At 35.8% G+C, this 15,393-nt stretch overlaps 1 protein-coding gene across 6 annotated transcripts in view; it reads left to right on the forward strand.

The window, feature by feature from the left end:
- Positions 1–15,393, forward strand: part of LOC149557824 (uncharacterized) — a 212,898-nt gene that overhangs the window by 187,685 nt on the left and 9,820 nt on the right. For 4 of the 6 annotated variants that reach the window (XR_016364926.1, XM_089832311.1, XM_089832309.1 and 1 more), the window contains one exon: positions 8,395–9,133. The exons of the other annotated variants lie outside the window; for them this stretch is intronic. Coding sequence is in view for 3 of the 4 variants with exons in the window: in XM_089832311.1 (XP_089688437.1) it covers positions 8,395–8,667 (273 nt within the window). In the remaining variant the exon portion in view is untranslated. Of the gene's footprint in view, positions 1–8,394; positions 9,134–15,393 lie in introns of those variants that run through there. 6 annotated transcript variants of the gene reach the window in all.

A 15,393-nucleotide genomic window follows, 5' to 3' on the forward strand; every position in this document is an offset into this window, starting at 1 on the left:
GATTTCCTTTGCCTCAGAAAAATCTGCAATGTCGTCTAAATTGCGCTTACCTCATAATATAGAGCTCACTTTTGGGTATGCCGAGGACGGAGTCCACAAGATTGACTTCCTTCCTTAGGACAAATTCGTGCTGTCCTTGCTTTATGGAGAGCATTTTGGTCTATATTGGGGATTTCCCTAGCAATGAAAAATCATAGACTCCTTCCAAAATCCGCTTTGTCTAATTTATTGGATAACATTTAAAAATTGTTTTGGATTTTATCTGCGATTGTTGTAATTCATTACAATGGAAACTCACCACTTGCACTCTTTTGAAAACCCTCTTTTTAGTGGTGTAATGGAATTCCTTCAAGAATCCTAGCCTAGACCCCATGGTTATGAGGCATTATTTCAAGTTACAAATTTTTTGAAAAACCTGAGAAAATTCAAAATCACAAAAAAATGATTACTTCAAAAAATTTGGGACAATTAAAAAATTTGGAAAACTCTGAATTTTCGAGAAATCCATAAAGTTAGAAAATTAGAAGATTTGGAAAATTTTCGGGGAAAAAAAAAGAGTATGAAAATCCAAAATGTCTTGAAAATTCTGAATGGTGAGAATTTTGGAATCCAAATTAGAAAAATTTGGAAAAAATTTGTAAAAATTTGCAAAATTTGGAAAGAAATCCATTAAAATTGAAAAGAAGCAAAAAGTGGGAAAATTCCTCCAGGATTAAAAAAATTGGAATTTAAAAATGTCCTTTTTTTCAAATGGGGATTTTTGTGCAAATATTTTTGGATTTACATAAGATAAATTAAATATGAATTTATTGATATTTTTTGCATTAAATCATGAAAAGTTGATTAAATATTGATTTTAATTAATATTTAATTAATTAATTCTAAAAAAACCTAAAAAAAGTGGATAAATGAAGCCTTAGCTTCATCCCGAAGCTAAAAACATCAAATTGGCAACTTCTCGAAAAAGAAGGAAAAAATCCACAAGTGGCACAAAAGTGGGAATCTTGGTGGTTAAGTAAAGCAGTTGCCTAATTTTAGCCTATAGCTTTGAAGGCAGCTTTTTTGAAGGACAATTTATATAAGAAACCCTTTCATTCATTCCCTCTCACATGCAGAAATTTGAAGAGCGAATTGAGACTAGGAGTGAAATTCAAAGAGTTTGTAAGAAGGGAGATTTTTTGAAGAAATTTTCGAGATAATTGAGGAGAGAGAATTTTCTTGGAATTGGTGAAGTAAAATTCCGAATTTCATCAGAAGGAAAGATTTTAGTGAGTTGGAGAAATCTTTGTAAATCTCAAGAAAAATCTATAAATTTTGACAAAATTCCAAAATCTTTGTCCTTTGGAGAAATTGTCTTTCTTTTTTATGCTTATTTTGCATATTCTTATGTATGGACATTTTTTGTTTCTAGGAAGAAAGAATGGTAGAACACTGAGGAACAAGAGAAACGTATAGACAATTGATAAAGAATGAAAGGAGAGAATTCTATCCCGAATCCAAAATCATGTCGAACTGGGCAGAAATTGGAGATACAAGCCTTGGCGGCCTTGATTTGAAAGAATTCAATCAAAGAATGTTTGGATACAATGATCATCATCCAACGCACCTAGCTATGAGAATTGTGATAAATGGAATTGTTGATATAGCTGATTGCCCTCCTTTTCAACATCTAGAGTTGCTTGTGGAATGTACCAAACACTATAGTCCTAGGGACAAAACCATCATGTATTCTGAATGAAATATTCTGGCAGATTTTTCTCCGGCATCAATTTCTGAAGTGTTTGGGATTCTTTCTCACTCGAGGATGGTCACAGAAACACAGGAACACGCACTTAGAGTCTACATCTCTTGAGTCAATTTCTGTGAAGAAATAATCAACAAAAGATGGTTGAAAAAGAATAGATCGCATCATTCCAAGATTCCTAAAGAAATAGTATGGCTTGACTTGTAGACGGAGTATAGCAATATGATCATGATGCCGAGTCACATATTTGGCATGCCTTATTCTTATAGATTTGAATCTTGGATGTGGTACTTCATTGAGCAGGTGACAGAAGAAGGCGACAGGATTGGGTTGGGCTCGTAACTGACAATCTGAATGAACAATTAATGAATCTAGAGCATACAAATAAATTTTACATGAGCTCTTATGTCATCTACATGCTAGCACAGAGGATGAATTATGATGGACTACATTGGAAGCACAACCCAACACTTGAAAGTTCATGAATGCTACGCGCAATTACATTTATATTCTAAGGATGATTACTAAGGATGATTACATAAGGGTTAATGATACCTTTTCCATGCCAATAGTGAGAACACTGCAAAAGGGACTACATATGAGATTGTCAGTTGGCATGATGAAGTTGGTGGAAAGATTACCGTGCTTGGTTCATTCAGTTTCCTACCTTTTTCATACATTCGAGTTCACCGATTTTCCATGGAGCCATACAAACTTTCCAGGTACCCAATAGATAAGATGGTCTTGTTAGAGCTTACTCGACAACTTACAGTCTATAACAAGAACCGAAAGGGGAAGAAGAAGTTGGGATTGCAATTTCCAATTTCCATAGGAGAAGGAAAATCTGAGGTGTGTCCATGCTTGAAGGCTGCAGAGAAATCATTGGATGAGGTCCACTTCTTCCATCTTCCACTTTGTGATCCCTACAACAAGATCACATCAATAGCAGGATTAAAGTACTAACCCAAAGTTCACATTGAAGATTTTTGAGCAAATGCTACAGATGAGAATGAGATTAGAAAGCAGTTGTATTCAAGATTATAGTTGAACATTATCAGAACATGCAACATATTCTAGGTTCTTGATCAGATGGAGGAGGATCCAAATGTGATGCGAAAAGGATTCAATCCAGAAAGGATAGCTCAGTCATATGATTGGAAAAGGAAAGAGGTTATAGATCTAGAAGCTCTTTAAAAGCCATTCTTGGATTTTACAAAGTGGCAGATTGAGCGTAAGCTTGAGAAACTAGTTGCACTAGCAAATGGATTCACATTTAGATTGATTGGTCAGCGACCGCTTAGGGATGAAAGACCGGGACAAATATTTGAGGGGACTGTTGAAGAAAGAGGACCTCCATTAGAAGGTGCAGAAACTAGGAGAGGGAAAGAGATAACTCGAGAAAAACATCCTAGGAGTGGGATAGATGTCCAAGAGCCTCAACAAAAGAAGCAGAAATCTGGAAATGCTCTCTCTTCTCTAATTCGCACTCCGAGAGTTCAAGAGATAGAAGCATTTGAAAGGTAGGAAGTAGAGATAAGCATAAGGAGATTTGAGCAAGAGGAAAATGTGGATAGACCAGTGCATGATAGACTAAGTGTAAATGCCTATGAAAAATCCATGCAAGAAAGAGGAAGAGATCAAGACATAGCTATAGAAGAAAGTCTTGCTACAATCTGAGAGCGAGAAATTATGAAGGCTGATGATGGTCCACTAGAGGAAGAGGCTCGTGGAGTAGCAATACATCTTCCAAATGTTGAAGTTGTAATTCTTGAAGTAACGGTGGATAGTCTAGGAGGTGAAGAGGAGATCGACATTCGAGTAATCTAAGGGAAAGAGCAATTGGTGATTCCAGGGGACTAGATTATGCCCATTCCAGAATGGTTGAAGCAACGAATTCAGAAGAGTCAACAAAAGGAGGTTGATCTGACAATTGAATTACACAAAATTTTGCACTGAGCAAATTGATCAAAAGAACAAGGTAAAGCAAAATAATCGAGTAAGGTTGTTAGAGGAGAATAGGGGTCTAGAATCTTGCAGATTACGACTCCTATGGTCGACAAGATCAAAATTCAGATTGCTCCAGAGGAATACCATTTTACGGAAATATATCTTGGTCGTGCCTCCTAGGAGCAAATATTAGAAGAATTTGATGACTCTACACAGGCTTTGAAGGATAGACTGAAGAAGGTAGAAGAAGGATACAAGAAACAAAAAAGAGAAATTAAAGCCTTATGTTAGCATATCAATGGCTTGCCTCATCCAGTAAGAGAGGAAGGTCCATCATTCATCCCTCCAATAGGTGTTTCCACTAAAGTGGTAGATGACATTGATAGGATCAAGTGGTCTGCTCAAGGTGCAAAGGTCTAGGTCGAAGGAATTCAGGAGGAAGCCTTCAAATATGTAGAAGAATTGGTGCAAGTGCATAGTAGGGCATTAGTTGTACTCTCCAAGATCCAGTGCATGGAGGAATCATGGGAAGATGAACATATTTTCCAAGATGAAGTGATTACCGACATTTAAAATTTGATGGAGACCCCAAAGCAAGCATTGATCAATGGTCAAGTTATCAGCAAGGGGGATGTCTATGATTTTCTTTGATGGTATGGTGTAGTAACCATAGCTAAGGAAATGTTTGAGAGCTTCACCAAGGAATCTACTCAATGGAAGAGTATTATTGACAATATCAAGCGGGGACATCAAACACAGTTGCATCCTTGTTATCACAAAGATTGATGGAAGATGAAATGACTACTGATAATTTGTAAGTCAAGTTAGAAGAATTCTTTTGATTGAATGTCTATAAAAGAGATGATTTTGGAAACTTCTCCATCTTCTCAAGTACAATGCACACTACACAGGACTTGCCACTTGATTGGGAGGAAAAGTTGGGAAAAGCAAAAAGAGCAACTGTAGTTCTAGAATTCAAGCAAGAATTGGTACTAAGCATCAGTATGGAAGAGTTGGAGATAGTGTTGGATCGATTCCATATCTCCAAGCGGGGGAATCAAGGATAGATGCATTTAATGTTACAAGATTCAAGAATTGGCAGATTAACAGATTTCTGGATGATTGATTGATTGACAGAGGAATGAATGTGTTCCTTATAAAGAATTACAAAGATGTTTCTAAAAGAAACAACATAGACTGAAGACGAGAATAGAAACAACACTGAAGACAGGATAGGAAACATTCCTATCTAGACTGAAAGACGGACTACAGACAAGTAGTTGACCATTATAGAAAGTATAAGATATTATCTTAATATTTAATGCACAGTGGGTGTTCTTAGTGGTCATTTATTGCACCCCACCTCCTTCTTAAACGAGCATGCATAGTGGGCATTTATTACCCACTATAGTAGTAGATTCCTTGTTGCAATTATGTAGATTCCATTTCTTTTCCCTAACCCTAATTAGGGTTGATGTGGTGCGATCTAGGCCATCGGTTATTGTGATCATCTAGTCCATCTATTGTAATCAGTGGCCTATATAAAGGCCTCACTCCTCGTTTGTAAAGGGAGGATTTTCTGAGATTGTTGCTATGAGCTACTGAGATAATAAAGTTTACATTGAAGCTTGGCGAATAGTTGATGTGTTTTAGACTTTTAGTGCTTGCTTGTCCTCTTAAAATCCCTCAATTTAGTTTAGTTAAAGTGTCATGATTGCGATAGAGAATATGATGGTGTATTGATGGATTCCTTTGGTTCATACTTTTGACATTTTAGTGATTCTAAATTGTTGTGCAAAGTTAACTTGAACCCATTTCATGCATATGTTTAACTTCGATCATTCATATACATTGTCCTTTATGATGATGTATGTGGTGGTATGAAAATCTTTGGCATAAAAATTGAAGATTGCACTAGTTCACTTGTAGTTGTAGTATAATTCGGCGAAGTGGAGCTCGGTAATTTGAGGAATTTGTCCACCAGAGTACCATTTATTGTCATCAATTCCCTTAAGAATAGATTAGAATCTCTAAATCCTATCCCATTTCAGTTTTGCATATTTTGTGAAAATTAAAAAGGTACTTCATTGTAAAACCTTTTAATAGCTCCCACACCTGATATGGCTTCAAATGAATTTGAGTAAACACACATAAGGCCCCTTTTAATCATCAACAAATCACATCAACCATCGAGCTTATCCATAGTCAAGACCTAACACTAAAGGAACCTTGAAGTCATCGCATGATCTTCTAGCCATCGTAGCATACACAAGACTTTATTCAAGAGAGGATAAGATACTTTAGTATTTTGTTCTTCTGTTTGGTGGGTCATGAAATATGCATCAACAAGGACATTATTCTTACGAAATAGCTAATGTTCCAAAATAGCACAATCCATTTGGAAAATTCTTTTATAGGAGATTTTCATCCACAATTTTTGTGTATGAAGTAAGACTACATTTGAGAATTTGCTAGAGCATAGAGACTAGGAACCTCATAGATGAGTTTTTGGTAGAGCTTATTGCATCTTCCTTCAGAATGCATATTAGACAACTCTAAAAAGCTCTAACCTTGGTTTCTACCAAATTGGGATGAATTAGAATGATTTTTTTGAGATTTATAAGAAATCGGCCTATGGTAGACCATGTGACAAGCTCTAGGTATACCTGAGTACACCTAGAGTATGCCCTAGGTGGCCCAAGTACCTTGTGGCTACACAGGTGTTCACCTATGGCATATGCAACACACTTGGGGTGTACTCTAGGAACACTTAGGCTTAACCCTATGTATACTTGTATGTAGGCAAACTAAATGCAGGTGAATGGGGCTTGGCGGCGTATGTAGTAACTAAGTGAATCACTTGTGGATCATTGGTGCCCTTCTCATGTCTCTATTCTATTGTATGGCCAGTGGCCACTATGATACGTCTTTCCACGTGTGCCGCAAAAATGCCTTAGGCTTTGTTAGTGCTCCTATTCCTTTTTCTTTACTTGCAATTCATCCATATTTATTTTGATGGTGTTGATGATGTCCATCAATTTCTAGCATATATCCGATCTTAACTTTTGTTTCTTCCTTCAACAAGGATTTTCTATTAGGAATGCTTATTGCCGTTTGGCTTTTCCCATTATTGATCGGCATTGATCTTGAGTGATTGTTGAACAAATTACACATCTTACCTTGTCCAGATGCAAAACATCTCTCATCACATTCAATACTTACAAGTGATGTTCTTGAATGCCTCTTAGTAAAATGAACTTATCCATCCTCCAAATGAAGTGTACGGTCAACATTTCTACCATCGGTCATTCTAGATTCGTGAGACCTTTCAGCAGTCTTACTCGGTAGTGTCACCCCTCTCGACTCAAATATGCACTAGGATTCTTGGTCGCCCTGGGCCTTACTCTTCTGCTTTGGACTTCTTTACACCAAGGAAGGACACCTAGTCCTTGCCTTATTGATGTTCTTGTTCCTGCTCTTGTTCTAGTTCTTGCTTCTCTTTCGATTTCTTGTGTTCTTTTGCTTTGCTCTTTCCAGACACAATTTGGTGATACTATTGTTAGCCTCCTTGTTTGTACACTTTCAGTCCCTTAGACCCTTTTCGTGGTCCCTTGGGACATTAATACATTTATCTTATCTTATCTTCTGAAGTTTAAGTAGAGAAAACTTTTAGTTTATGTTATAAACTTTGGAGGCTGTTGCTGTTGGTGCTTGCTTGAACAGGAATTGACAGTATCTTTCATCAACTTCTTTTCTTCTCTTATTGACCATTTGTTCTGGCATTGCTTGTTTGATCCTGTCAAATTGTGATCTCTTTACTAGCTATGCAAGATAAAATTATATAGAAGCCCCATTTAACATAACTAGCACCAACATTTTTCTTTTGCCTTCATAAAAGGCTAGCACGAAATTGTTCATGCAAGCTAAAAAGTAAGGACAGAAATTTTACATACCGTTTAAGTGTTAATGTTTTCACGGTTAATTAAATGTTGAAGTGCAGGGTTCTTTTTATCCTAGTGCTTTTCTATTTTATTTAGATGCACTTTGGTTGTTTGTCGACATAAGTGCATTTTCTTTTCAATGTGTGTGTTGGAATTGGTATTTAATAGTTTTCTTGAGTGTTAATACATTGAGTCATTAATGGCATGCATACACACAAAATATGTTTCTTGGTAAGTTTTTGACCACCCTCATTGATAGCATAAAATTTGACAAGTTAATGACCTCCCAAAGTCCTAATTTTTAGGAATGATCAACATTCACTCTATTTAGGTTATTTTTAACTGGGTTACCTGAGTTTACATCAAAATGTTTATCTTATTGAAAAAATGTCCTTGTTACTGATGGTATGCAAGCTTTAGACTTGTCTGGAGGAGTTTATGCATTTCTGTCTGTAGTAGAGACCATCACAAGAAATTCTTTCTTGTCATGCTGTATCAAGCTACAACCAAAGCTTGTATGATGAACATTAAAGATATCAATTCTAGATTTTTCCTTTTTTGATATCAAATACCTGCCTCAGCTTCCAGAGGAAAAGACATTTGAAAAATTGAAACAAAGACCTTGCTACCTTGATACTGTTTCTGTTTCGTTTTCCATTATTGTGCTTCACTTTTGCAGTCCATTTATCTATTCAAACACGTGGTAGGTACTTTCAAAAATAAATTAATGGCTTCTTTATTCACATTTGACTTTTTTGTCAGGTTCGTGCGGCCTTTGTAATGGCACATAGACAGCTGACAGATATTTCTGTGGACGATTTGGAATCTGCTCAGCATAGCATTTTAGGCCGAATAATTCAAATTGATGCAAATATGCTGGAGAGAAAGGTTGGTTTTATGAAAGATCCTAAAGTGGATGTCTTTTTATCAAGTGCAACTGATTTGGATCGTAATGGAGTAAAACAACAGTCTTTTATAGAAAAACAAGCCAATTTGTCAAACAAATGTGGCAATGAACCATTAGGGCTTGCGTGAGAGCTTGTTAAAGATATATATGCATGGAAGCTCTCTGCCACAAGGGAACTGGAAATTTATTGGAATGAACTTTTATAACATAGATGAGGAATCAAATGACAATTGTGATGTCAGGGATAGGTTTAAGGACTAACTTCTAATTCTCAGAATGGTAGGTTACAACATGGTAATTCTGCTTCATCTCATTATAAGGTCCACAATCACAAAAATTGTAATCAGATGTTTGATGATGAAGCTCTATTTATGGTGAGGATGGGTGAAAGTACAGTAATCAACAGCTTTTAGTAAAATGCTCAATTAAATGTCAAAGAAGAGCACTTGATAACAATTTTGGGGCACTAATTCGCCTGATTACAAAAGATCAAGGTCTTAAAAGCATTATATTTGAATATTGTATAATTTTGGTCCTTGTATCTTGCAATTGTTTGTGTTATTCAATTATTCAAGTGCACTATTTTCACTTGCTTCATGTTAGTGAAAGTGCTTAGAAATTCAGCAAGTTTTTTGTTTATTATATTCAACAGAAGTATTATATCAATTTCTAGTCTAGCTTCATTATTATTCTTTGCTTGACAGTTATCTGCATTTTGAATTTGAAGGCAGTCAACTTTCTTGAAAAATAATAATGAGTTCATGATGCTGATCTACTGAGGTCTTATTGGGCGAGTTTAGATATAATCTTGTAATTGCTCCAGACATGTTAAGAAATGTCAGCAATTACAATGTTGAATAAAATCTAGAATGAAACAAAATTCTTGTCATTATATTGGAATTGGAGCCAGGGAAAAGAGTCTCGAGAATAGTAGGTAGAGCTCTTGGCAGTGGAGATCTTAATCAATCAACTATTGAATAACCCACCATTTCAGCTCTTGTTTACCACTGTTGGTCATGTTTACCCTATAGGATAAGTAGGAAAAGACTCTCTAATTGCACCAATGTCATTAAATAAGAGCTATGATTTTTATTATTGTAATTATTGTTATTCTTATATAACATTTACTACAATTGCTATATCAAATTGTAAAAACTGTATGCTTCCGACACAATAGCCAATGTCAATGAACAATATTACTGTGTGTCTTTGTTTTATTTAATTTTCAGCAATTATCAGAAGTACATGGCAAATGCTGAATCTAACAATTCAGCTTCAGATTACATATAATTTTATCAACATAATGAAAACAGAATCTGAAAACATAACAAGAACCAAATTCTCAGTAATCAACAGTAACAGTGACCCTGATTTTATCCATAGCACAGTCCTTGCAACTGCCAGTTGAAAGAATAGCCCAGAATATATATCAGAGTCAAATCCTTAACACAACATCTTCTCTAATATCCTCAACGCAAGCCAAGGACATTGTCAAACGGTCTGATATTAATTTGAATGGCCTCCAATGCAGAATGCGGCTAGAAAAGAATGACACCCAGCTGCAATGCAGAATGCCGGTTGCATAGACAAGACGTGTGACAATGCAAATTGCCAATCTTCGTTATTTGTCCCTGTCAAATCCCAAGTCCGGCAGCAAACCAAATCTCAGGTTGACGTCTGGCTGGTACAATCTCAGACGCAGCCCAAGTAATAAAAAATGGCAGTCACAGTACCTCCAATCGATTTCCAAATGCACACATTACAATCAATTTCATTCAAAATACCTATCTCCGTAGTCACAGTGAACACAGTTGGAGAATTACGACAATTGCTTACCTTAGCACAATTGCCAATGATGATTCTCAGACTTCGTCAAACCCTCAGCCATGAAATTCAAGCAAAGAAAATATGACATTCAAGATTATTCTCCTTAGCTACAGGAATATAGTAGGAGAATGTTGGCCAATTGTATACTTCAGCACAATTGCCAATAACTTCTCAGACGAGACCTTTATACTTAAGCAAGGGTTCGCAAGTCAGAAATCAGAAAAAGCCACTAAGACACAAAAAACAAATATATTTTTCAAGCGTGCTTTTCCCAATGAAATGAATTCTCATTTATAATCATTCGTTAGCCAATTTTCCTAAAAAACTCCACTTCAGAAATTTTGGAAGTTTACCAAAAGAATTCAACACTAGAAACCTTTCAACACACTTTTTAGAAATATCACTTAGTGTCATTATTGTAATATAAACATTATTATAATAATGCAACTTAATAATTCATGAATAAATAAGAGCTCAAGCAATTATTAACTTTATTTACTATAGGTGACGACCAACTACCAAAGCCATGCACTACACTGCAAAAAAATAGACCTACTAAAAATAGTAAATCTATAGCTGCAACCCCTAAAACACCTTGTTAGCTCACGAGGGTCGCTATGATGAGCTAACTCCATCAACTGCGTAGACCTGCCAAAATCGAGGACATTACAGTCCTCCCTCCCCAATATTGATTGTGCTCAAGCAATCCGACATCATACAAAAACCACCACCGAGATCCCATAAGAAGCAAGTGATGTCCTTGTCCTCACTAAACCAGTAGAGTGCCAATACCATCAATAGAACCAATAACATGACTTGCAATATAAAACTGGAACACTTGTGCCCAATTGTTACTTGTAGTTAGATCCATAGAAGGTCACATTATGTCCTTTGAACTAGCCCAATCATTTCGCCAATCATTGGACTTAGGTACAAACAAACTTTGCACAACATACGACTCCTACACAAATCTGAAGTAGTACGGACTCCCCATAAAGTAGTACCTCACTACATTTGTCACTAGAATCCTAATCATCTTTAGTAACCCTTGTAAAAGATGAAGCCACAGGAGAGCTAGGTGCAGTATGTGGTTCTTTGTTGCTCTTAAAAAATGCACTGACCTCCATTGTATCCACAATGTCCACATTCTCATCAAAATCGACAAATATAGAAACACAACCAACTGCCACTATAGGAAACTGAATTGTATTTGCAGATGGTGTAAATTGAGCCCAGCTCCACTTAGGTGAGTCATCATTGTCAACCTCAAAATCAATAAAATGTGTACTATCAACAACACACACTCGAACATCTAAGGTACTACTACTATGTGCATTACCAAATGTCTCATTTGTCATAGAAGTAGCTATAGATATATCATCCCACACACGTACCCCCATTACCATTGCATCCCTAGGCGAAGAAGTATGCCCTCTGCACGTATAATATCTACTTGGAATGAATCTTCTATCACCATTTATAATGCCGGTAACCAAATCACAAAACCAATATGAAAATCTTCAAAGTCAACATCGATAATAACTGAGTCGAATTCCTGCAAACTGGCAAGAAACTACTTTGATACCACTATAAAAACTCTAAGTATGCTTTCGATAGAATTGCCAATGTCAACGAACAATATTATTGTGTTTCTTTGTTTTATCTAAGTTTCAGTAATTATCAGATGTACATGGAAGATGCCGAATCTAACAATTCAACTTAAGATTACATATAATTTTATTGAAGGAAAACATAATCTAAAAACATAACAGGAACCAAATTCTTAGCAATCAACAACAACAGTGAACTTGATTTTATCCGTAGCATAGTCCGTGCAATTGCTAGTTGAAAGAATAGCCTGGAATATATATTAGACTCAAATCCTTAACACAACATCTTCCCTAATATCCTCAACACAAGCCATGGACACTATCAAACAGTTTGATATTAATTCAAATGGCCTCTAATGCAGAACGTGACTAGGAAAAGAATGATGCCTAATTGCAATGCAAAACGCCGATTACATAGACAAGACTTGTGACAATGCAGATTACCATTCTACGTTATTTCTCCCTGTCAAATCCCAAGTCCGAAAGCAAACCAATTCTTAGTTTGACAACTGGCTAATACAATCTCAAATGCAACCCAAGTAGTAAAAAATGATAGTTACAGTACCTCTAATCGATTTCTAAATGCACACATTACAATCAAATTCATTCAAAATACCTATCTCCATAGCCACAATGAACACAGTTGGAGAATTACGACAATTGCTTACTTCAGCACAATTGTCAATGATGATTCTCAGACTTCTTCAAACCCTCAACCAGGAAATTCAAGCAAAGAAAATATGATATTCAAGATTATTCTACTTAGCTAGAAGAATACAGTAGGAGAATGTTGACCAATGGTATACTTAAGCACAATTGCCAATAACTTCTCAGACATGACCCTTATACTTCATCAAGGGCTCACAAGTCAGAAATCATAAAAAGCCTCAAAGACACAAAAAAAAAAAAAAAAATTCTACATGTGATTTTCCCAATGAAATGAGCTCCCATTTATAATCCTTCATTTATCAAAGTTTCCTAAAACACTCCACTTCAAAATTTGTGGATGTTTGCCAAAAGAATTCAACACTAGAAACTTTCCAACACACTTTTTAGAAATATCACTTAGTGTCATAATAATAATAATATAAACATTATCATAATAATAAAACTTAATAATTCATGAATAAATAAGAGCTCAATCAATTAATAACTTTATTTATTGCAGGTGACGACCAACTGTTGAAGCCACCCACTATATTGCCAACAAATAAACCTACTAAAAATAGTAAATCTAGAGCTGGAACCCCCAAAACACCTTGTCAGCTCACGAGGGTCGCCATGATGAGCTAACTCCATCAATTGCATGGACCTGCAAAAAATAGGGACATTACAGTCCTCCCTCCCCAAGATTGCTTGTCCTCAACCAATCCAACATCATACAAAAACCATCATCGAGATCCCATAAGAAGCAAGTGATGTCCCTCTCCTTACTGAACCAACAGAATGCCAATACCATCAACAGAACTAATAACATGACCTGCAATATAACATAGAACACTTGTGCCCAATTGTCACCTATAGTCAGATCCATAGAAGGTCCTAGTATGTCCTTTGCACTAGCCCAATCAATTTGCCAATCATTGGACTTCGGTACAAACAAACTCTGCACAACATATAACTCCTGTACAAATCTGAAGTAGTATGGACTCCCCATAAATTATACCTCACTACATTTCTCACTAGAATCTTGATCATCTCTAGTAACCCTTGTAAAAGATGAAGCCACAGGAGAGCTAGGTGCAGTATATGGTTCTCTGTTGCTCTCAACAAATGCACTCAACTCCATTGTATCCACAATGTCCATGTCCTCATCAGAATCGACAAATATAGAAACAACACCAATTGCCACTATAGGAAACTGAATTGTATCTACAGATGGTGTAAATTGAGCCCAACTCCACTTAGGTGAGTCATCATTTCCAACCTCAAAATCAATAACATGCGTACTATCAACATCACACACTTGAATATCTAAGGTACTACTGTTAAGTGCATTACTAGATGGCTCATTTATCATAGAAGTAGCTATAGATATATCATTGCACACACTTACTTCATTACCATTGCATCCCTAGGTGAAGAAGTACACCCTCTACGTGTATAATATCTATCTAGAATGAATCTTCTATCACCTTCCATAATGTCGATAACCGAATCACAAAACCAATATGGAAATCCTCAAATTCAGCACCGATAATAATTAAGTCAGATTCTTGCAGGCTGGCAAGAAATTGCTTTGATACCACTGTAAAAACTCTACGTATGCTTCCGAGAGAATTGCCAATGTCAATGAACAATATTATTGTGTTTCTTTGTTTTATTTAATTTTCAGTAATTATTAGAAGTACATGGCAAATGCTGAATCCAACAATTCAACTTCAGATTACATATAATTTTATTGAAGGAAAACAAAATCTGATAACATAACAAGAACCAAACTCTCAATAATCAACAACAACAATGAACCTGATTTTATCTATAGCACAGTCCTTGCACTTGCTAGTTGAAAGAATAACTTGGAATATATATTAGAGTTGAATCCTTAAGACAACATCTTCCCTAATATTCTCAATGCAAGCCAAAGACATTGTCAAACAGTCTGATGTTAATTCAAATGACCTCCAATGCAGAACACGACCAGGAAAAGAATGATGCCCAACTGCAATGCAAAACGCTGGTTGCACAAACAAGACATGTGACAATGCAAATTGCCAATTTGTGTTATTTCTCCCTGTCAAATCAGAAGTCCGGCAACAAACCAATTGTTAGCTTGACGTTTGGATGATATGTTCTCAGACGCAGCCCAAATAGTAAAAAACAACAGTCACAATACTTCCAATCGATTATCAAATTGATTTCCAGATGCGCACATTACAATCAATTTCATTCAAAACACCTATCTTTGTAGCCACAATGAATAGAGTTGGAGAATTACAACATTTTCTCACCTCCACGCAATTGCCAATGATGATTCTCAGACTTCTTTAAACCATCAGCTAGGAAATTCAAGCAAAGAAAATATGATATTTAAGATTATTCTCCTTAGCTGTAGGAATATAGTAGGAGAATGTTGGCCAATTGTATACTTAAACACAATTGCCAATAATTTCTCAGACGAGACCCTTATACTTCAGCAAGGGCTCACAAGTCATAAATTAGAAAAAAGTTACAAAGACACAAAAAACAAATATATATTTCAAGCGTGTTTTTTCCAATGAAATGAGCTCTCATTTATAATCCTTCATTGGCTAAAGTTTCCTAAAAAACTCTACTTCAGAAATTGTGGACGTTTTCCAAAAGAATTCAACACTAGAAACTTTCTAACACACTTTTTAGAAATATCACTTAGTGTCATTATTATAATAATATAAACATTATTATAATAATGCAACTTAATAATTCATGAATAAATAA

The sequence above is a fragment of the Cupressus sempervirens genome, chromosome 5, assembly GCF_028749045.1.
Source record: "Cupressus sempervirens isolate cs-2001-9-10 chromosome 5, ASM2874904v1, whole genome shotgun sequence".
Taxonomy (NCBI): domain Eukaryota; kingdom Viridiplantae; phylum Streptophyta; class Pinopsida; order Cupressales; family Cupressaceae; genus Cupressus; species Cupressus sempervirens.